The sequence below is a fragment of the Aspergillus sclerotioniger genome, assembly GCF_003184525.1.
Source record: "Aspergillus sclerotioniger CBS 115572 chromosome Unknown BO94scaffold_31, whole genome shotgun sequence".
Lineage (NCBI taxonomy): Eukaryota > Fungi > Ascomycota > Eurotiomycetes > Eurotiales > Aspergillaceae > Aspergillus > Aspergillus sclerotioniger.
In genome coordinates, this window is record NW_020291021.1 from 769 (window position 1) to 20,946 (window position 20,178).

The window sequence follows — 20,178 nt, forward strand, 5'->3', positions numbered from 1 at the left end:
GTCCCGTTACACCTCGATAGACTTTCCCCTCTCCTATCTCCCCTCCGTCTCATCCTCATCGCCACTTCCCTGCGTGCTGCTTAACTTCCATCTTCATCTTTATCATCGCTATCTTCATTCTACTGCCCCGAAATCGTCTCACATGCGGTGTGGCGACTTTTAGACGCATCTCGATCGATCAGAAATTTCTTCACGACGCCCATACTTCATGTCAGTTTTTAACTGAGGCGTCCTAGGGCACAATGGCTGGCGCGGACGAAACCCTCGCGGCCGCTGCTGCCATTCTGAGAGGTCTCGCAAAAGAATCTCCTTCCGGCGCTCCTCCCTTCGACTTCCAATTTTCCCACCCACCTGCCAATGGCTACGACGCAAAACTCGCCAAACTACCTGGAGAATCGAGCTCGGCAAAGGCGGCTTTTGAACAAGAGTTGGAGGCTTTGGTCCGACGGGTCCGTCATCTGGAATTCCAAAATGTCAGTCACCACCAGTCAACCCCCAAATCCTCTCAGTCTTCTCTCACTCCCGGCGAGAAGGAGCCTGATTTCCTGTGGTCCTTTGGTCTCTCTCGTTTTTCGTCCCGTAACGGTTCTGACTCTTCTTGCCTCTCACAGCAGCAAAATACACACCACCCCGATGGATCCAGACAATCGGCCACTGAACCGGAAGACCACGAAATCGAGGAGGACATTGATGATGACGAGAGTGACGAAGATGAGGAGCTGAGCTCAAGGACACGTTTGGTACGCGAGGAGGACATCAGCTACCTACGGAACCATGTCCAAAAGCAAGCAGAAGAAATAAGTTACCAGAAGGACATCATAGCCCAAGTCCGGGATGAACTACAACAACAGGAGGAACAGACACGGCGGGCCTTGACCAAAGTCGAAAATGAAGATGTTGTCCTGCTGGAGCGGGAGCTACGCAAGCACCAGCAGGCCAACGAGGCGTTCCAGAAGGCGCTACGGGAAATCGGCGGCATCATCACTCAGGTAGCGAACGGTGACCTGTCCATGAAGGTGCAGATTCATCCGCTGGAGATGGACCCTGAAATTGCCACCTTCAAGCGTACGATAAACACCATGATGGACCAACTGCAAGTCTTCGGTAGCGAGGTGTCACGAGTCGCGCGAGAGGTCGGAACAGAAGGCATACTCGGTGGCCAGGCCCAGATCACCGGGGTACATGGTATTTGGAAGGAACTGACCGAGAACGTGAACATAATGGCCAAGAATCTCACTGATCAGGTCCGTGAGATCGCTGCGGTCACGACAGCGGTCGCCCACGGTGACTTGAGCCAGAAGATTGAAAGTCGCGCCCAGGGTGAAATCCTGGAACTTCAACAGACCATCAACACCATGGTGGACCAACTTCGGACTTTTGCAACCGAGGTCACCCGTGTCGCACGCGACGTCGGTACGGAGGGTGTCCTCGGTGGACAGGCTCAAATAGAAGGGGTACAAGGCATGTGGAACGAACTCACAGTGAACGTCAATGCAATGGCGAACAATTTGACCACGCAAGTGCGTGACATCGCCACCGTTACGAAGGCTGTCGCGAAGGGTGACTTGACACAAAAAGTTCAGGCAAACTGCAAGGGGGAGATCGCTGAGTTAAAGAATATCATCAATTCCATGGTGGACCAACTACGGCAATTCGCGCAAGAGGTTACTAAGATTGCCAAGGAGGTCGGTACCGACGGTGTCCTTGGTGGTCAAGCTACTGTGAATGATGTGGAGGGCACGTGGAAGGATCTGACCGAAAATGTCAACCGTATGGCCAACAACTTGACTACCCAGGTCAGGGAGATCGCGGACGTCACCACCGCCGTCGCCAAGGGTGATCTGACCAAGAAGGTAACGGCTAATGTGCAAGGTGAAATCCTGGATCTGAAGAGCACGATCAACGGCATGGTGGATCGTCTCAATACCTTTGCCTTTGAAGTCAGCAAGGTCGCTCGTGAAGTCGGCACGGATGGTACGCTGGGCGGTCAAGCCAAGGTCGATAATGTGGAAGGAAAGTGGAAGGATCTGACCGACAACGTGAACACCATGGCCCAGAATTTGACCTCTCAGGTGCGAAGTATATCGGACGTTACCCAGGCCATTGCCAAGGGTGACCTCAGCAAGAAGATCGAGGTGCACGCCCAAGGAGAGATCCTTACCCTGAAGGTCACCATCAACCACATGGTGGACCGACTAGCCAAGTTCGCAACAGAGCTGAAGAAGGTCGCGCGCGACGTCGGGGTCGACGGCAAGATGGGTGGTCAGGCCAATGTCGAAGGGATTGCTGGAACGTGGAAGGAGATCACCGAGGACGTGAACACCATGGCCGAAAACTTGACATCGCAAGTGCGCGCATTCGGTGAGATTACGGATGCCGCCACCGACGGCGATTTCACCAAGCTCATCACAGTCAATGCCTCGGGCGAAATGGACGAGTTGAAGCGAAAGATCAACAAGATGGTTTCGAACCTGCGAGACAGTATCCAGCGTAACACGGCAGCCAGGGAAGCCGCCGAATTGGCTAACCGCACCAAATCCGAGTTCCTGGCGAATATGAGTCACGAGATCCGGACGCCCATGAATGGTATCATCGGCATGACGCAGTTGACCCTGGACACGGATGATCTCAAGCCCTATACCCGAGAGATGTTGAATGTGGTGCACAACCTGGCGAACAGCTTGCTCACCATCATTGACGACATACTCGATATCTCCAAGATCGAAGCGAACCGTATGGTGATTGAGAGCATTCCGTTTACCGTGAGGGGAACCGTCTTCAATGCTCTGAAGACTTTGGCAGTGAAGGCCAACGAGAAGTTCCTGAGTCTGACCTACCAAGTGGACAACACTGTCCCCGACTATGTCATTGGCGATCCCTTCCGTCTGCGGCAGATTATCCTGAACTTGGTCGGCAATGCCATCAAATTCACCGAGCACGGAGAGGTCAAACTCACCATCTGCAAGTCCGACCGGGAGCAGTGTGCAGCCGATGAATATGCGTTCGAGTTCTCCGTCTCCGACACCGGCATTGGTATCGAGGAAGACAAACTTGATCTGATCTTCGACACCTTCCAGCAGGCCGACGGTTCGACTACGCGTAGATTTGGTGGAACCGGTCTCGGTCTGTCCATCTCCAAGCGCCTCGTGAACCTGATGGGTGGTGATGTTTGGGTTACCTCGGAGTATGGTCATGGCAGCACGTTCCACTTCACTTGTGTGGTGAAACTGGCCGACCAGTCCTTGAGCGTCATTGCGTCGCAGCTGATGCCGTACAAGAACCACCGTGTCCTCTTTATCGACAAGGGGGAGAACGGCGGCCAGGCCGAAAATGTGATGAAGATGCTCAAGCAGATCGACCTGGAGCCGCTGGTCGTGCGGAACGAGGATCATGTGCCGCCGCCGGAGATTCAGGACCCGTCGGGCAAAGAGTCGGGCCATGCCTATGATGTGATAATTGTGGACTCGGTGGCCACCGCCCGGTTGTTGCGGACCTTCGATGACTTCAAATATGTTCCGATCGTGTTGGTGTGCCCACTGGTCTGCGTCAGCTTGAAGTCGGCCCTGGACCTCGGTATCAGCTCCTACATGACGACGCCCTGCCAGCCGATCGATCTCGGCAATGGTATGCTGCCCGCTCTGGAAGGACGTTCGACGCCCATCACGACGGATCACTCGCGGTCGTTCGACATTCTGCTGGCGGAGGACAACGATGTCAACCAGAAGCTGGCCGTGAAGATACTAGAGAAACACAACCACAATGTATCCGTCGTCAGCAACGGTCTCGAGGCCGTGGAGGCCGTGAAGCAACGGCGCTACGATGTCATTCTGATGGATGTCCAGATGCCCGTCATGGGTGGTTTCGAAGCCACCGGCAAGATCCGCGAGTATGAAAGGGAGAGCGGTCTCAGTCGAACCCCGATCATCGCGCTGACCGCTCACGCCATGCTGGGCGATCGGGAGAAGTGTATCCAGGCCCAGATGGACGAGTACCTGTCGAAACCCCTGAAACAGAACCAGATGATGCAGACGATTCTCAAATGTGCCACGTTAGGTGGTTCTCTCTTGGAGAAGAGCAAGGAGTCGCGGATCTCGAGCAGCGGTGAAATGCACCCGGTGCACCACAGCGGCCCCGACGGCAAGAGCCAGCAGCGGCCGGGCTTGGAACCCCGGTCCATCACCGCAACAAGCACCATCAACCGAGGTGGTCTCGCCAGCCCAAGCGTTGATAAGAGTGATGACCTTTCCGTTGAAAGGGTGGGTTTCCCCTCCCTCTTTCCCATCCCCCCCGGGGGGATTCTTGTGATTGATAGATAGATACTAACTGGCTCGCCAGGCACTGTTGCGGTCCAACAGCTCGTGAGACGTCGTCAATATATCCTTTCGCTTGTTTTCCTTTCATCTTTCCGAGTGGCTTCGATGCAAACCTTATACCCTATCTCTTTGCGCGCCTGTAAGAACTGTTCTTTGGCCTGGTAACCTCTTCTTGGTACCTGTCTCGTTTTCCACCCAAGTTTTCTTTTCGGGGAAACACCTCTCATGTCCCACCGCACACGCCCTCCGCTTTCGCTTCGTTTCCCCAGCTTCTCGGTCGATTTTCCTGCTTTGCATACGCTTGTCGCTGGTAACATTGACGACAGCCGAGCCATGGCATATTTCTCGTTTCCTTTCTCATCTGCCTATACTATAGTGTGTTCTGATTTCGGTTGTTACTGTTTACGCCAGTAAACCTCTGGTGTAAGGTGTTTGGCGCATGGAACCACCGGCGGGGTTTCTCCATATAAACCTGCGACATGGAATGAAGATCAACATGGGCGAGCTGAGCAGCGGTGGGAGGAGCCAGCATCCTTCTGCCCTCTCGGCGGAATGCTCTTGCATACGTTCCACTTGACTACTGCCCGGCAGCTCTTTTTTTTCTTCTTCTTTCGAACGCATGCTTTCTGCGGCCTGAGTCATCTTTTCCTTCCTATTTGTATTGTATTTAATCTTTTCACACTAGCAGATGAGCCCCTTTGGTATGGGATCAGGAAGCCCGGAATCAGCCACTATTTCTTCTTTTTTTTTTTTTACGTTCTATATGGCCTGTATGATCGAATAGTCGACATACGTCTGCGAGAAAATGATAAGACACCATTATAGTACGGACTCGGTCGGGATCTAAGCAAGTTATATCTTTCTCTTCTTGATTTTATAGCAAGCAGCATTGAAGCTATTAGATTAATCGATAGAACGACTCTTACATAGTCAGCAAAACAGCTTCTAACGAACCCACATCCTTTACTTCTCACTCTTTCCTTTCAACTGAACAACCAGAAGGACATTCACTAGCAAAAGAAAAAAAAAGAGGTAGATTAAAGCGAAACGCAAACAGAAGATAAAGCTAACCAATCATCAGATCCACCCTTTCATCCATCCCTTCATCCATCCTTCCCAATCCTCCTTCATAAGAAGAATACAAGACGTTCATGAAAGTGAAAATGGAATCTGAGACTAGATTTGAACTAGATCTGAAGTTAAGTAAGAGTAAGTTAGTTTAGGCGATCCCCGGAATAGGCGTGACAGTTGGGACTTTGATGGGCATATTCGGGTCTTCTTTGCGCTCGGTGAGGGATTTTGTGGTTGGGGTTGGGGATGATTTGGCAGTTGTGGTGGTGGCAGTTGAAGTTGGTACTTTGGTTGTAGGGGTAGATGTAGATGTAGATGTAGGGAGAGATTTGGTGGGGGTGGGGGTGGTGATGGGGGATTTGGTTGTGGGGGCTGAAGTAGTAGAACTGCTGGTGGAGGAAGTGATGGATGAGGAGGTGGTGGTAGTGGTGACAGCAGAGTCCGGGGTGGTGATTGTCAGGTCCTTGGACTTGGTGGTTGGGGATGAGATTGGGGTTGTTGTGCTGGTGGTGCTGGTGCTGGTGGTAGTGGTAGCAGCCGGCTCAGATGAAGCCAAAGTCTTGAATGTTGAAGAGGGAAGAAGAACAGGCACGGCGGGGTCCTTTGTTTGAGTGCTGGTCGCGGTGGCAATGTCACTGTCACTAGCACTAGCGGTCTTGGTCTGGTCATCGTCCTGGTCGTCGTCGAAAGCGGAGGAGGAGAAAGACACCTTCGGGGTGGGGGAAGGGGAAGTGCTTGCGGAGGGGGTGAGAGTGACGGGCAGTGAGGGAGAGGAGGAGATGGATGCTGTCTGGACCTTGGTGGGAGAGGTAGTAGATGTAGTGACGATCTTGGATTGGATTGGCTTAGGGAGCGTAGGGACACCACTGCTTGGTGGGAGGAGGAGTTTGCTGCTGACGCTGACGTCGTCGGCATCGGTGTCGTCGTCGTCTCCGTTGTCATCTCCATTGCCATTGTCATTGTTATTGTCGGGATCGATGACGCTGGGAGAAACGCAGGGGGTCGTGGTGGGGGAGGGTGGCTTGGAACCCGGTCCCTGAGAGGCCACACAGCTGGGGAGGACGCTGATGCTGGAGCCAGATCCAGAAGCGGAGCCAGCGGCAGCCTCAGTTTCACGAGCCCCGAGTCCCAGAGTCGGGTTCAGGGTTGCGGTGGCGCCGAAGCAAGGCAGCGAGACGGTGATGGTCACGGTGGCTCCGATTCCGGGGGCGGCAGCAGTGGGATTCGGGGGCTGATCGGGAGCGATGGTCGGAGCCGGAGGTAGGGCCGGGACCGGGGTCGGGTTTGGGGCATTGTCAAGGGGAAAAGCTAGGGCATAGGAGGCCAAGGCTGCGGCCAGGATGGATGTGGTGAAGAACATGGTGCTGGTGGGTGTGGTTTGAAATAGGCTGCAGATGGTAGAAGGTGATGGGGCGTGGAGAGGAAGAGGTAGTAGGATTTGGAGGCATCCTGGGGAAGGGATTATATAGGCCTCAAGACTCGAGGCATGATGTTCGGGCGATGTCATTAGGGATAAGCTGGATAAGGGTTGGGTGTTCGGTGGTTATCATGGTGACGCTGCAGTAAGAGAATTAGAGTCTCGGCTGGCTTCGAGACTCTATCGGGTCAGCTTCCCGGCATATACGTCCTGGCCGTCTGATTGGTCTGGATCTGAGGATTATGTACCATTAAATCATGTATATAGTCTAGAGCTTTTGAAATATTAGACATTTGATTGTGCGGCACGTGGCGACGGTGGATGTTTTCACTTCTTTTCTTGTTTTTATGCCTTGGCGTTCTGAAATCGTTGGTCTCGTGGACCATTAGGCAATTGTGAATATTCCCTCAGTAGCGCCAAGTGGGCAGATCATTTTGTTGCAAAGTATATGCCATACTGACACTCAGTATATGGCAAACGGGTGACGCCAGCCGACGTGAATCAGCTTGGCTGATGTGACACAGACAAGGCCCAGAACATAGCAACAAGTTGTGAACGTGATCAGCCCCCAGTACTCGCCGTTGCAGCGAGACAAGATTTCACCCGCTATTGGAATGCCCGTCAGGGTGCTGCAAAGGTTAGTGCATGTTTATAACACTCTGACAGCGCCCAGGGACCTACCCAAAACTCACGATCGTATATGCGGTAGCGTAGTACCGGCCGTAGTTTTCAATCTTGCACAGCTGGGAAATGCAGACCGGAGTCAGACTGATGTTGCTGCCACTGGCAAAGCCAAAGATGACGCAGTACACCACCATGACGGGCACACTATTGCCGGCAGGAAGCCAGAGGCATGCATTGCACACGACACAGAGAGCTACCGTGACGATGAGGGTATTGAAGCGTCCCAGATAGTCGGCCACGAAACCCGGAATCCCTCGACCGAAGAACGAGCCCGCATTGAGAATGGCCAGAATCTGGTACGAAAATTGTGTGGAAACGCCATGGGCCAAGGCATACGACGATATGTAACTGATTGGAACGAAGAGGCCCCATTCAACGAAGAAGACGCCAGCTGTGGTGAGTGCAAATTTCGGTTCTCGGAAGATACAAAAATCGGGCAGCATGTTCTCCTTCACAGCCGGCTTCTTGGGCAACCGAGACTTGATCAACAGGCACGCAACAATCACCGAGACGAGGCAAAGAAGGGCAACCACCCGGGTTGCCCACGCGAATCCTATCTTCGGAAATAATGCCTCCAGGGTGAGCGGAAAGACGATACCTCCTACGGAGCCACCGGTGGCAGCTATCCCGGTGGCAACGCCGCGTTTCTCGTTGAAGTAATGACCGATCGCGGCGATGGCGGGAGTGAAGATCAAGGATGCTCCGATTCCTCCAGCCACGCCGATAACCAGCATGAAATGCCAATACTGCGTGCAGAAGCCCAGAGCAATCATCATGACCATGACCAGCACGGAGCCCGCAAAAACAAGAAATTGAGGACCCTTGGCGTCGAAAACTGGGCCTATCTGCACACCACAGAAAAAGGTCAAGAATGCGTACATACCGAAAATCCATCCCGTGGTACCGGAGCTGTAGTCTTGCAGCTGGTGCCCCTCGATGTACGCCTGAAAAGTTCCGATGGTGTTGACCAAACCAAGGGAGCCGAAGAGGCCCATGAAACTCCCAAAGACAACCAGCCAGGCCTCTAGTCCGCCTTCGGGATAGGAATTTCCGTCCGCATCGGTTGTCACGCGAGTCATTGGGGCGCTGTGTGCAGAGCTGTTTGAATCAGAAGCTCCAGACGAGGGCCTGTGAAGGCCATCTTCGAGGGTTGTCTCTGCCTGTGGTAGGTTGCCATCGGATTGAGCCCATGTTTGAGACTGCTTCTCTGTGACATCGAGTCTTCCATCATTGGGTTCGTGGTAGTCGAGTGATTTAGTCCCGCTACCCGGCGTATTTTCTCCGGCCGGAGGAGAGTTTGTATACTGGGAACCAGGTAAGGTTGAAAGGTTCTTGGTTGCACGGGCTTCTTCCATGTTGTCTATGTCTAAATTGCCAGAAGCCTTCATATTTGTCGACATGTGCAAGCGATGGCGGGTAGAGTTGAACCACGACAGACCGTTCGGCCACACAGTATACAGTCGTCTGTGCCTGCGTTTACCCCTTGGGTTGCCTGGTAGAGTGCGGAGAGACAAAATTTTAACCAAGAGAGAGCGGAAGGCGAAAGGTCTGAGACACCGGGTCTACATCCAAAGGAACTGTCGGATTCAAGGTCTATCAGAAACTGACAGCGAGCACACAGTCACTTCTCTAATCCCGGCCTGAGACTTGATGCAGACCTGCCCGATGCGAGAGTACATGTTCGGGGGGAAAGTCAAAAAAGGCCTTCTGGAACTGCAAGGTCTTTGGCCGTTTAGCGGCTGGTTAGCTCCGCAGTGGAGGTTTTTCCCCTTCCTACGGAGCACGCCGTTCCCCTTTGCTCGTCTTCGGCTGCTCCCCTCGCCGGAAATCTTCCCATTGGTGAACCGTTGGCCAGCAAGTGGACAGGCTGGATGGAGTTGGCAAGCCAGAGCATCAGCTTGCCTTTCTGTGACGATGGGGATTCCTGGTTCGCACCTCATTTTGCGTGGCAAAACCAGGCCACGCTAAACAGGATAGGGAAGGTCGCAGGAGAGTTTGGTGGGAACCAGACGATGAGAGAAAGGAGCCGATGCAGCTTGCAGGGAAATGACCGATAGGATTGCCTTAGTAAACGATTGAGTCAGAGAAACCAACGATGGCGATTGAGGGGGAGCGAGAGGGAAGAGAAACGAGAAGATCGACCGTGACTGGCGGGACTGGCGGGGCTTGTCGGGCTCCTGCCCTGCCGGCGGTCCTTCCTTCCCCATTGGCATCGGCCATCACTTCCAGCAATCATTTCATTCGATATCCATCAACTATCAAGACATTTCAGGCTACGCTCATTTTCGCATCACAATGTAGGGATGGTCCCGCCATTCATCTACATGATTTGTCTGACAAATGGCATGGCTCGATAACCAAGTGCAATTCGTGAAATGTGGCCATAGTCTATAGATTGTAGAAGGATATCCATTGTCATTTAGTTCTTCCGGACGAATATACATACGCTGGAAGACATGGGTTCCATGGTTGGCCAAGAATTGGCAGTATAAATCCATGTCAGGTTCCGCGGAACAATATTGAACCTCGAATCTTTATCGCTAAGATTTGAGTCTCAAATCAGTGATTCTGACGATGAGGTTGAATGAATGAACCGACTTACAACACAAGGCTCTTTCAAACATGACCTGTCGTCGTTGTCCATCTCCTAGCCCTCTGACATTTGTGATCAGTCCATTTCAGTCGCACGGGTTGACTACGGCGTGGACCTTTTCCATATAGTTCAAGTCGTCGTCAGGATCGTAGAAGTCTGCTGGCATATGCATGCCAGCTTTTCCTAGTTCGTGATGATGTATGGATATCATTTCACAGACACGAAATTGGGCCGCTTCAATCTCAGAGTGCGCTCTCCATTCCCCGCGTGTAGGACCATCTTAATCCCACTATTAAAACGTAATTGCCACTGTTTTGCATCGCGTCACAGATCCTGGTAGTCTATGCTGGGCAATCGTCGCCTTTCCGAGCCATTGTTTTTGGGTGTGTAGGACATGCTTATCCTTCATTCGGGGTCTATACTCGAGGTAATATCACCCCTGGATTCTGGCAGACGAGACATCATTCTTCCGGGGGAATTATTCCAGTTGGAGTCGATATCGCTAGAAAGTGATTGCATCAGCTTGCTATGGAGACCCTATGGTACCATGCAATGCACGAGGCCTGTTGGATACCTCTGAAACTTGAGTCACGATTGTACACGATCATTTGATCTGGGTTCATCCTGGGAGAAACCCGAGGATGCATTTGGTAACTTGCAGAGCCAGATCCACTGGTTTATACATGTTTGGTAATTGAAGGGAACTGCCTGCGAGTTCTGCATTGTCACTGAGAAGCGATGTTATCATGGCCTGGTTGTTGGAAGTAAAAGAGAATCAGTTTCTCGCCTTCCCTTTTCGGACGAAAGCGGACCGTGCTGGCAGTACGCAACGAAGCAGACCAATTCGACTCTTCTTCCTCCTCGTTTCTAGATTAGAATTTGAGAACTAGAAGAATCGATGACTCGTGGAGTGGGAAGGACAGGCAATGGCTCCCCTTTCCACTTCTGATTCCTCATCATGAACGGACTGCATCCGAATGGTTCCCCACCTGGATGGTCATAGTGAGAGGTTTGGGTCGAATAAGTAGGTAAGTCCTGCAACAGAAGGAATCAATTAATATCGCCTCTAACCGAGCCATGAATGTCTTGACTAGTAGCCCCGATCGTCAATATAGCCGGCTTTGTGCACACCGGCCGGAGTATCTTCACGTCACCAAGGGAGTGGGCGGTCAACCACAACCAAGGACACCAAGCTCAACACTATGAGAGGTTTATCGGGCACTATCTTTCTGCACATCCCCATTCGGACCACCGGCGTACTCCGTGAGACATGGCGGGACATCCCATCGTATCACAGCCATCCAGAAACTTGGAGTGGAGGGCCCAACTTGATTAATCTGTCTTATCACCAGCAAAAGCCGAAGCGTCACCAGATACCGCATCAAGTGATTGTCACCGACTCTCGTTATCACCACGCTAAACGTCCGCGTTTTCCGGTTGCATCCCCGCGTTAGGAAAGGAGCTTCGTTTGTGTCTCCCCATGAGGCCCTCCTCCGAGGACAGCCGCTGCATCTGTCTTCAGTTCGCGCCTACCTCTCCTCTTCCACAGCGGCCCGCAAGTTCCTCATTGGCGCCGCCTTGACCCATTGTTGCATTCCGTCTCTCCTAGCCCCGGCAAAGATGGTTCTGCAAGGTCCCATCACCTTGCTGCCTTGCCCGCAAAATCCCCGCCCTCCGGTTTCCGAATGCTCCCAGAGCATGGATAGCCTGACTTTGGAGGCTTGCACCGACAATCAGATGGTCCGCATATGCACTATGTCATCTTAGCGTCGTTGGCCTACATCATGGTTAGGCAGCATGAATTTGATCTTCCGCATATAAATTCCCGGCACTCCCAGGCGATCGGCTCGCTGTTTGTGCAAGCCTTTCCGCTCACCTTCGTCCATAAACTCTTTCAGTATGCTGTTCCGCAGTCTGCTGTCGACGGCTGTCCTAGCCGTCTCCTTGTGTGCGGATAATGTTTCCGCTGCTAAGCATGGCCGCTTTGGCCAAAAGGCTCGCGATGCCATGAACATTGGGAAGCGTTCCGCCAACGCAGTGAAGCATGCACAAACGACCCCAATCGAGGACTATCAATTCCTCACCAACAAAACCAAGCGTACGCTTTTATCAGCCCGACTTGGTATAATAGCTGACTTGAATGGACAGAATTTCGCGTGGAAAGTCTACCCGATGTCCACTTCGACCTTGGTGAGATGTACTCTGGCTTGATCCCCATCGAAAATGGCAACCTGTCAAGGTCCCTTTTCTTTGTCTTTCAGCCCACAATTGGTGAACCCGTGGATGAGATTACCATTTGGCTCAACGGTGGCCCTGGATGCAGTTCTCTGGAGGCCTTCCTGCAGGAGAATGGTAGATTTGTGTGGCAGCCCGGAACCTTCCAGCCTGTCGAGAACCCATACTCCTGGGTGAACTTGACTAACGTGCTGTGGTGAGTGATGTTGCTGAATTGCTGGTCAATGATGCATGTCGAGCTAATCCGTTTCATACAGGGTTGACCAACCCGTTGGAACGGGATTCTCTCTTGGTACCCCAACTGCTACGTCCGAGGAAGATATTGCAGCAGACTTTGTGAAATTCTTCAAGAATTGGCAGCAGACCTTTGGAATCAAGAACTACAAGATTTATGTCACCGGAGAAAGTTATGCGGGCCGCTATGTTCCCTACATTTCCGGGGCTTTCCTTGACCAGAACGATACCGAACACTTTGACCTAAAGGGTAAGTCCGAGTCTTGGTGACGTTGGTCTTATTGGTCTTTGACTGACACTGCATCAGGTGCTATGGCATATGACCCATGCATTGGCCAGTTTGATTATGTTCAGGAGGAGGCACCTGTTGTGCCGTTCGTCCAGAAGAACCTCAATCTTTTCAACTTCAATGCAAGCTTTATGGCGCAGCTGGAGAGCATCCACGAATCTTGCGGGTACAAGGACTTCATCGATCAGTACCTTGTCTTCCCTCCGTCCGGTGTTCAGCCCCCGAAGTACATGAACTGGAGCGACCCCACCTGTGATGTGTTTGACATTGTCAACGACGCGGTTCTGGACCCCAACCCTTGCTTCAACCCTTACGAGATAAACGAGATGTGCCCCATCCTCTGGGATGTCCTTGGATTTCCCACCGAGGTTGACTACCTCCCTGCGGGTGCCACTATCTACTTCGACCGTGCCGACGTCAAGCGCGCCATGCACGCCCCGAACATCACCTGGTCCGAGTGCTCGCTGGAGAACGTCTTCGTCGGTGATGGTGGTGGCGGTCCCGAGCAGGAGGGTGACCTCTCGGCCAACCCCATCGAGCATGTCTTGCCGCAAGTCATTGAGGGCACCAACCGGGTTCTCATCGGCAACGGTGACTTTGATATGATCATCCTCACCAACGGCACACTTCTGTCAATCCAGAACATGACCTGGAACGGACAGCTTGGCTTCCAGACTGCGCCCAGCACCCCGATCAACATTGATATTCCGGACCTGATGTACAACGATCTGTACATTGAGAACGGCTATGACCCTCAAGAAGGCCAGGGAGTCATGGGCATCCAGCACTATGAGCGTGGTCTCATGTGGGCGGAGACCTTCCAGAGTGGACACATGCAGCCCCAATTCCAGCCGAGAGTGTCCTACCGCCACCTTGAGTGGCTGCTTGGACGGAGGGAGACTCTGTAGGTGCGCGACAGTTGACACGGGGAGACATGTCATGATAAAATGGTAATAAATTGTAGATACGTTGTATGTGAATGTACACGAGTTTATGGGGATTCCACGTAGGGTGTAGCTTCCTGACGATGATCCTTAATTGGATACACATTCTCCATCGACTCCAGACAAAGAAAATGCATTACAGACTCCCTGTTCTCTAGCGCGCGCAAGCGCAAAAGGGAGAGAAGAAAAACAACCAACCCAATCTAAAACCCGCTCTAAACCCAAATAAACACTACAATCGCCACTAAAATGATTCTATCCTATCCCTATCCCTATCCCTATCCCTACACCCAGCACCAAAATAACAATACTGATAATGAATACATGCGGCTATATAGGAACCCCCACCCATCTTATAGTCCTCTGTCCCCCATGGATGGTAATAGTAGTAGATTTGTTCAGGGAGGAGGAGGTTATATTATAGTAATATAGTTTCAGATGGTGGAAAGTTTAAGTTCTTTTGATTAGGCTAATTTGGGGGGATTTGGGTTTAGTTGAGATCACATAATTATTATTATTATTATTTAATTGTTAGATGGATGCTTGGAAATTGACATAGATTAAAACTTGATGGAGGATCGATTGGTTCTGTTTTGGATTCTGATGTAGTATCTAGTGCCAGTGATTATTTATTAATTGTTTGGGTTGTGTGTTAAGAATTAGTGTGGGGGATGCGGGTTGTTGGGTTCAGTTTTCCCTTTTTTTTTTTTTTTTTGATATACTACTTTGATTACACACTGTCTTTTGGAATGGTCTTGAGAGGATAGAATAGATTGGTTGTGGTGTTGTGGGTGGGATGGTGGAGGGTATCTAGTGGGGGGAGAATAAAGCATAGATTCACGTCTTAGTTGTTTGTTGGGGTTATGTGAAGGATTAAGTGGGGGTATATATTGACAGAGAGAGAAAAAGAGATGGAGAGAGAGAGAGGATATATCCAACTGGTAGTCAGCACAAGCTAGACTACCTATGTATCTATGTAGAAAGTCTAGATCCTTCTCCCTTGATAGGAATGGATGGATGGATCATTGGTGGGATACCCATGTAACCGAGTGCAGGGTTCCTCTTGAAAGAGGGGATAGATGCACTGCTAACAGCCCATCTCAGATGAAATGTAAATACAGCAGGGCCTGTTATTCAAAACATTGTGATGGTATCACTTCGGGTGAAAAGGCATTGGAGGGTTTGCCTTGGATGCAGATCAGATGTTTCCGGTCCTTTCCTATAGATACCTCGTAGATCTCTCTTGATTCTGCATCAATTCTAGTCCACAACATGATTCATAAGATCATCATTTCATCAATTCCCATGCTTGTCTCCGGAGAGAAAAAGGGCTGGGGCCCGAAACCTCGGGCAGGAGGGTTGTTTACGTGTTCGGAGGCATAATCTGAGTCTTGACATTGGTATTAGTCTTTGGAATGGTTAGGATGTATGCAATCATTTACCTCTGAAACTACGTGAAAATCCGTACACTTGAATCGGCGCTCCCTGTTGCAATCACGCATCGAAACCCAGGTTTGACAACGTCCGTCTTGGAACTTTTAGTCGATTCTGTGTTCTCCACTGAAACATCGCTCACAGTAACTGGGCCCCAACGGATGCAACTAACAAAATGCCCGTGCGCGTTGACTGTCTTCACCAATCGTCCCCCCTGCGAGAGATCCCAGCATCGTATTGTCTTGTCGTCCGCCACGCTGATCAAGTACTTCCCACCTGGGTGAAATATCAGGCTTCTTACCCAGTTGTCGTGTCCTACCAACGTCTTGATGAGTCGGCCCCGAGATTCCCAGAGCTTGATCGTCTTGTCTCGCGCCCCGGTCGCGATGAATTCAGACGAGCTACTCGACGGAGGCGGTTGCTTCAGTCCCGCAATCGCAGCCAGATGCTTGTAGCTGGCGGGGGGTGCAAACACGCAGCATTCGATGTAGTTCTCATGTCCTATTAAAGACGCGACTGATTTGGCGGATGCGACTTCCCAGACCACAGCGGCCTGATCACGACCACCTGCCACCAACCATTTCCCATCAAAGGAAGGTGACACGTCTTTGATCCAGGAGCCGTGCGAGTCGATCACCTTGACACAGTATCCGGTCGAAACATCCCATATCCGAATCGATGCGTCCCGGCTGGCCGAGACAAGGATATTATCTGTTTGTCGCAAGAAGCGCACGGCGGAAACTGAATGATCATGCCCAGAAAGGGTTCGGACGTTGGCATAATCCTTGTTCGGATCCCAAAGTTTGATCTGCAGATCACTTGAACAAGATGCGAGTATCGTATGTCCCTTTTGGCCGCCGAAATCAAGATCAGAGACCGGCCGCATATGGCCCTTGAGCGTCCGCTCCAATTCACCGAGTTCCCAGTCCCATATTTTGATCGTGCAGTCTTCGGAGCCGGAGGCGAGTGAGGTAAAGATAGGGTGAAATGCGACGCATGTGACGGCGTCTCGATGCGACTCGAAGGTATGTCGGGGCGATGCGGGGAGCCAATTTGTTGGGTCTTTCCCAGTGGAACGGGCCGTAGGTGATATGGTGTCGAGTTCGGTTTGCAGACCAGCCAGTTTAGATTCTAGATCCAAGATCTACATGTTGATCAGTCCCTGGGCTCCCAAGCGGTCATATCAAATAGGAACCCGCAGGCAGCCTTGTCAAACACATGAACCTACCTTCTTCTGCAGGCGAGCAATGCCCGTCCACTTTTTTTCTAACAGCCCCTCGTATTTCCGGCAAAGCGCATCGTCGAAACTGTTGTCCACCTGAAGCTCTTCCCGCAGCGCCTCACAACTCCGCGAGGCATTTATTGATGATAGGTAGGCGATTATCGACTTGTGCCTGATTGCAGATAAGCGCGCAAGCAACATACGGCAGGCCGTGCGGATACTCACAGTTCCTCAGCTTGGCTGGAGGTCAATATCTTGGTCATGGTGGTGGTGGAAGGTGATGGTGTATGAGCTGGGAGAGCCGACGACCCAGGGCCTGTGGTGTCGGACGAGGGCCTGATGGATTACCAGAGAGATCTTGAAATTCCAAAGATGTGATGTCTACCCCCCACATTGGCATGTGGCGCAGTACATAGCCAGGAGATAAGCCGAGTTATGTTGCGGAATATTGTTTTGGCATCTTGGCCTTAAAGGTAGCGCGCACCAAGGCTCAGGCGCGCACTGTCGCAGCCCCTCGATGGCCGCTCCACGATCACGTGGCCCCTCCCCGGGGACTATCTATTCTTCCGATCCCGAGGGCCCTTCTTACGTCTGTGGCGGTGTCAACTGTCAAGAGCTTCCTCCCTTCAGTTGCAACTTGACCCTCGCTGTCTAGTTCCCATGGAGTTTCCGGCCTGTCGTCGGGCCCAAAGCGCGGCGGATTTTCCGTCCTACGCGGCGAGATAATGTCCTCTACCGCGAAGGACACAGACGCCAATGTCTTACTGACGTCAATCTATTCAGGATCGGCTGCTGGATCGGAGCTATTGCTCAACACCCGACCCCTTGATCGGTTAACGCGTGCCGGAGTGTTGTTTCTGATGAATGGCCTCAGTGACATGATGATATCTGCGTCATTTTACAATTCTGGAATAGACCGATAAACACTGATGGGATGCGCATTGTTCTTTGCTTCGATGGCCATACCGGATTGGAAACGGCGCTGAGAAGATCCGATGTGCAGGAGGAACATATGCCCAGATAGAGGAAAAATGTCCCGCCAGAACGACTTCGCGACGCTAGTGTTTGAACTGGTACTGGAAAGACTGTATGAGATCTCTACAACCTTGGACCTTTGTCAGTAACTGACCTTCCTCTCTAGCCCCAATTTGGACCCCTTTCGTCTCGCACTCCGGAATACAACGTTCGAGTCACCTTTCGTTGTTGTCTCTCGGTAATCCCATTGGGGGTATATCCATCGTTGAGGACAAATTGGGTATTCGAAAGCGAGAGCTCATATTGGCTATCTGTCAGTTGAACTCCGAGGACCGTAAAGGACAGATGCCATTGTTCATCTAGACCTTCAGGCGAGGCAACCTAGTCTACGCCCGAACTCTTCCCTCGATCTTTCTAGAGTTGACCTGAGCTTATCTATGGCTGTGGCCACCAGAGTACGTAATCCGTCGCGGTAGGCAGGATAATCGAGGATTGCTAGAATGAAAATACCATGGCCAGCGGACCTCCCGGCAGCGAAACCCTCTGTGAATGGACGGCTGCAGGTGGTATTTTACGTGCCACTAAATAGATTTGGCCCCCATTGCGTAGCCATTTGCATTGCTACCACCTTCCTGACTGTGCGCCAGAGATTTGTGGCACCATTATGGAGGCCGCCTGGAGGAAACTATGGCCTGGTTTGTAGAACATGATTGGCCGGCCATGACGACGGGGTGCCGCGAAACGGATGCGGAAGCCATGACGGGCCACTCGCCAGTGACTGTAACGATGATCCCTGCTCTGAGGAGTCTCAGGAGTGTCCTCGAGAAGTCCAGCTGAGGCCAGGCGGTGCCGTTCCAATCCCGTCTAGGTAAGGCTGGCCCTGTTGGCCTCTAATCCTACTCCGTCATGGTGTCTCGTGTCGGCGACTCCTAGTACACTCACGGTATGCATGTTGGACGGTTGAGTTTCAGCCGTTGCTGCACTCGTGGCTTGAGGAAATCTTCTCTGTGCATAGATCCTATGCGGGATTAATCCGATATAGATGCTCACCGAACATACACTTCCATTTCCAGGCTGTGAACGAGACTGTCACAGGCTGAAAAGTTGAAAATTGGGGCGCTTCACATCCGACCGATTAGGCAGGTACGGCACATTCCATCGCGCTTACCTTACCCGTGGGACCCTGAGATCTCTGCCCGGTACCGACGCCGTCAGGTAACTTTGACCATCCTGTTTGGGGACTAGTGGCAGGCCAAGTGCATAGGGCGATGACGTAGGGATCTCGGGCAAGCTTGGCACGTGGACTTGTTGCTGCTCATGTGAGAAAATTCGTACCCGAGCCGTTAAGTGTGTATTGATTCATGACGAAGAGTTAAGCTTCTTCTGATGGCATCATTACCCCAACCTGGGAGCATGCGTTGGTTTGCACCACGGAGAGCCTCCCCCAGGTTCCAACTTCGTGTGTCGGGTGGACCCCGCGTGTTGCGGACTTTTGACTCGACCCGACTGTCGCGTTGCTTGAATCATTGGATGGTTGGGACCTCCCGAGAACCTCAAGGTCGCATATCCAGTTAAATGATTAGCCACTGCCGAGGAGTGGGTCGCCAGCGTGGAAGTGGCTTCAATCTTCATCCGATTCGGTGGTGAAAGGTCAACCATAATGCCATGCCAGACGGCAGGCCCTTTCCTCGAACCCTTGGGTTGCCGTTGGGATTGGCCGTCCCCCTCCCTTTGGCGGCATCTTATTCCTATCATGGCAGGGTTCAGCGGAAGATAAGCTATATGATCCCTATCAGACGCCTTCGATTGCCAGCTATCGATCCAATCGTGAGGTCAACATTTGAACATTACCGGGGAGGGCGCTGCAGCGTGCAGATGCCAAGGGCCATAGCGCCCGCCTCCAGCGCCGCCAACGCCAAGCGACGCTACCAAGGCATGAACTGGCCAATCCGCGGGGGGTGGATTGCCCTTCGGTTTCGGCCGGTGTGGTTCCTCCCCATTGATTCAACGCCTATCAGAACCCCCCGCGCTAGCCTGCGTCCGGCCAAGTATGGGGGGGGTCGGTCGCGGTATCGCCGTATCGTATCCGGGGACTTTTTAGCTGGGTGGCCTGCTGCATACTACCCTCTCGGTTTCATAACGGTTGAGCGACATTTTTCGGACAAAAGGTGTTGTGTGTTGATATTCCTCTACTTATTTTACTTATACCTGTCTAGAGCCATGCCACCCTGCCAATGGGTTGACTGTCAGTCACATTGTGATTTGTGATGGTTCTTTCTAGCCATTCCCTAGAGAAACTCCGGCTGGTCGGTCCTTGCCACATAGGGCAATCTCTAAAGCACGCTAATTTAGTTTACAGGTACGGATCCATACAACTGCATATATCGCAGAGTGCATGCATGTAAGAAAGAGAGAAAAAAAAAAAAAAAAAAAAAAGACAGACAGACAGATGATGTGAATTGATGTCTTTTCACTTTTTACCTTTAACTTTTCTCCGAAGCTGGATGCGTATATAGTCCTCGGGTGCCCTCATCCCACTCTGCAACCTTGGTTCTCGTGTGGTCCTCCTCCTCTTTCTCTACCACCTCATATACTTCCCATCCCCCATTCCTATCCCCTCTCGCCCTCCCCCTTCCCCTCCCCCGCAATCTTTCCCCCCTCAGCTCCGTGCTATTCATATCCCAGCATCGGAAGGCGACAGCGATTGCAGTCGATCCTCTTCTTTGCGCGCCATCTCATCGCCTCTAGAGGAAGTTCTCAATCGCCT

At 51.9% G+C, this 20,178-nt stretch overlaps 6 protein-coding genes across 6 annotated transcripts; 3 read left to right on the plus strand and 3 right to left on the minus strand.

Moving 5' to 3' along the window:
- Positions 1 to 240: 240 nt before the first annotated feature.
- On the plus strand, positions 241 to 4,363 carry tcsC (putative two-component osmosensing histidine kinase (Bos1); the record flags this gene model as incomplete). Its single annotated transcript, XM_025610279.1, has 2 exons — positions 241 to 574; positions 725 to 4,363. Coding segments are annotated over 2 exons (3,926 nt in total), but the record flags the coding sequence as incomplete, so codon positions are not given.
- A 727-nt stretch (positions 4,364 to 5,090) lies between these two features.
- BO94DRAFT_232084 (uncharacterized protein) lies at positions 5,091 to 7,116 on the minus strand. Its single transcript, XM_025606303.1, has 2 exons — positions 7,050 to 7,116; positions 5,091 to 6,971 (listed from the first exon to the last, which is right to left on the minus strand). Exon 2 carries the CDS (start codon positions 6,889 to 6,891, stop codon positions 5,533 to 5,535), a length of 1,359 nt encoding a protein of 452 aa, XP_025463498.1. The 5' UTR covers positions 6,892 to 6,971; positions 7,050 to 7,116; the 3' UTR covers positions 5,091 to 5,532.
- Positions 7,117 to 7,264: 148 nt separating this feature from the next.
- BO94DRAFT_474914 (MCT family MFS transporter) lies at positions 7,265 to 8,564 on the minus strand (the record flags this gene model as incomplete). The annotated part of the gene is made up of 2 exons (XM_025608538.1): positions 7,265 to 7,430; positions 7,483 to 8,564. The coding sequence occupies 2 exons, from the start codon at positions 8,562 to 8,564 to the stop codon at positions 7,265 to 7,267; spliced, it is 1,248 nt and encodes a 415-aa protein (XP_025463499.1).
- Positions 8,565 to 11,977: 3,413 nt separating this feature from the next.
- Positions 11,978 to 13,744, plus strand: sxa2 (putative pheromone processing carboxypeptidase (Sxa2); the record flags this gene model as incomplete). Its single annotated transcript, XM_025614097.1, has 4 exons — positions 11,978 to 12,176; positions 12,227 to 12,509; positions 12,571 to 12,797; positions 12,855 to 13,744. 4 exons carry the CDS (start codon positions 11,978 to 11,980, stop codon positions 13,742 to 13,744), a joined length of 1,599 nt encoding a protein of 532 aa, XP_025463500.1.
- A 1,353-nt stretch (positions 13,745 to 15,097) lies between these two features.
- Positions 15,098 to 16,916, minus strand: BO94DRAFT_232217 (WD40 repeat domain-containing protein). The gene is made up of 3 exons (XM_025606304.1): positions 16,443 to 16,916; positions 15,223 to 16,358; positions 15,098 to 15,170 (listed from the first exon to the last, which is right to left on the minus strand). Exons 1-2 carry the CDS (start codon positions 16,635 to 16,637, stop codon positions 15,231 to 15,233), a joined length of 1,323 nt encoding a protein of 440 aa, XP_025463501.1. The 5' UTR covers positions 16,638 to 16,916; the 3' UTR covers positions 15,098 to 15,170; positions 15,223 to 15,230.
- A 1,837-nt stretch (positions 16,917 to 18,753) lies between these two features.
- BO94DRAFT_232227 (uncharacterized protein) lies at positions 18,754 to 19,824 on the plus strand. The gene is made up of 2 exons (XM_025606305.1): positions 18,754 to 19,717; positions 19,771 to 19,824. The coding sequence occupies exon 1, from the start codon at positions 19,077 to 19,079 to the stop codon at positions 19,677 to 19,679; it is 603 nt and encodes a 200-aa protein (XP_025463502.1). The 5' UTR covers positions 18,754 to 19,076; the 3' UTR covers positions 19,680 to 19,717; positions 19,771 to 19,824.
- The last annotated feature ends 354 nt before the right edge of the window (positions 19,825 to 20,178 follow it).

What these genes read in the sequence shown, in the direction of transcription:
- BO94DRAFT_232084 (XM_025606303.1), bottom strand. Translation starts at nt 6,891, where the DNA reads ATGACATCGCCCGAACATCATGCCTCGAGTCTTGAGGCCTATATAATC.
- BO94DRAFT_232217 (XM_025606304.1), bottom strand. Translation starts at nt 16,637, where the DNA reads ATGTTGCTTGCGCGCTTATCTGCAATCAGGCACAAGTCGATAATCGCC. An exon ending in TTGCTCGCCTGCAGAAGAAG is followed by an intron (nt 16,359 to 16,442) that starts GTAGGTTCATGT and finishes ATCAACATGTAG; the next exon opens with ATCTTGGATCTAGAATCTAA.
- BO94DRAFT_232227 (XM_025606305.1), top strand. Translation starts at nt 19,077, where the DNA reads ATGCCAGACGGCAGGCCCTTTCCTCGAACCCTTGGGTTGCCGTTGGGA.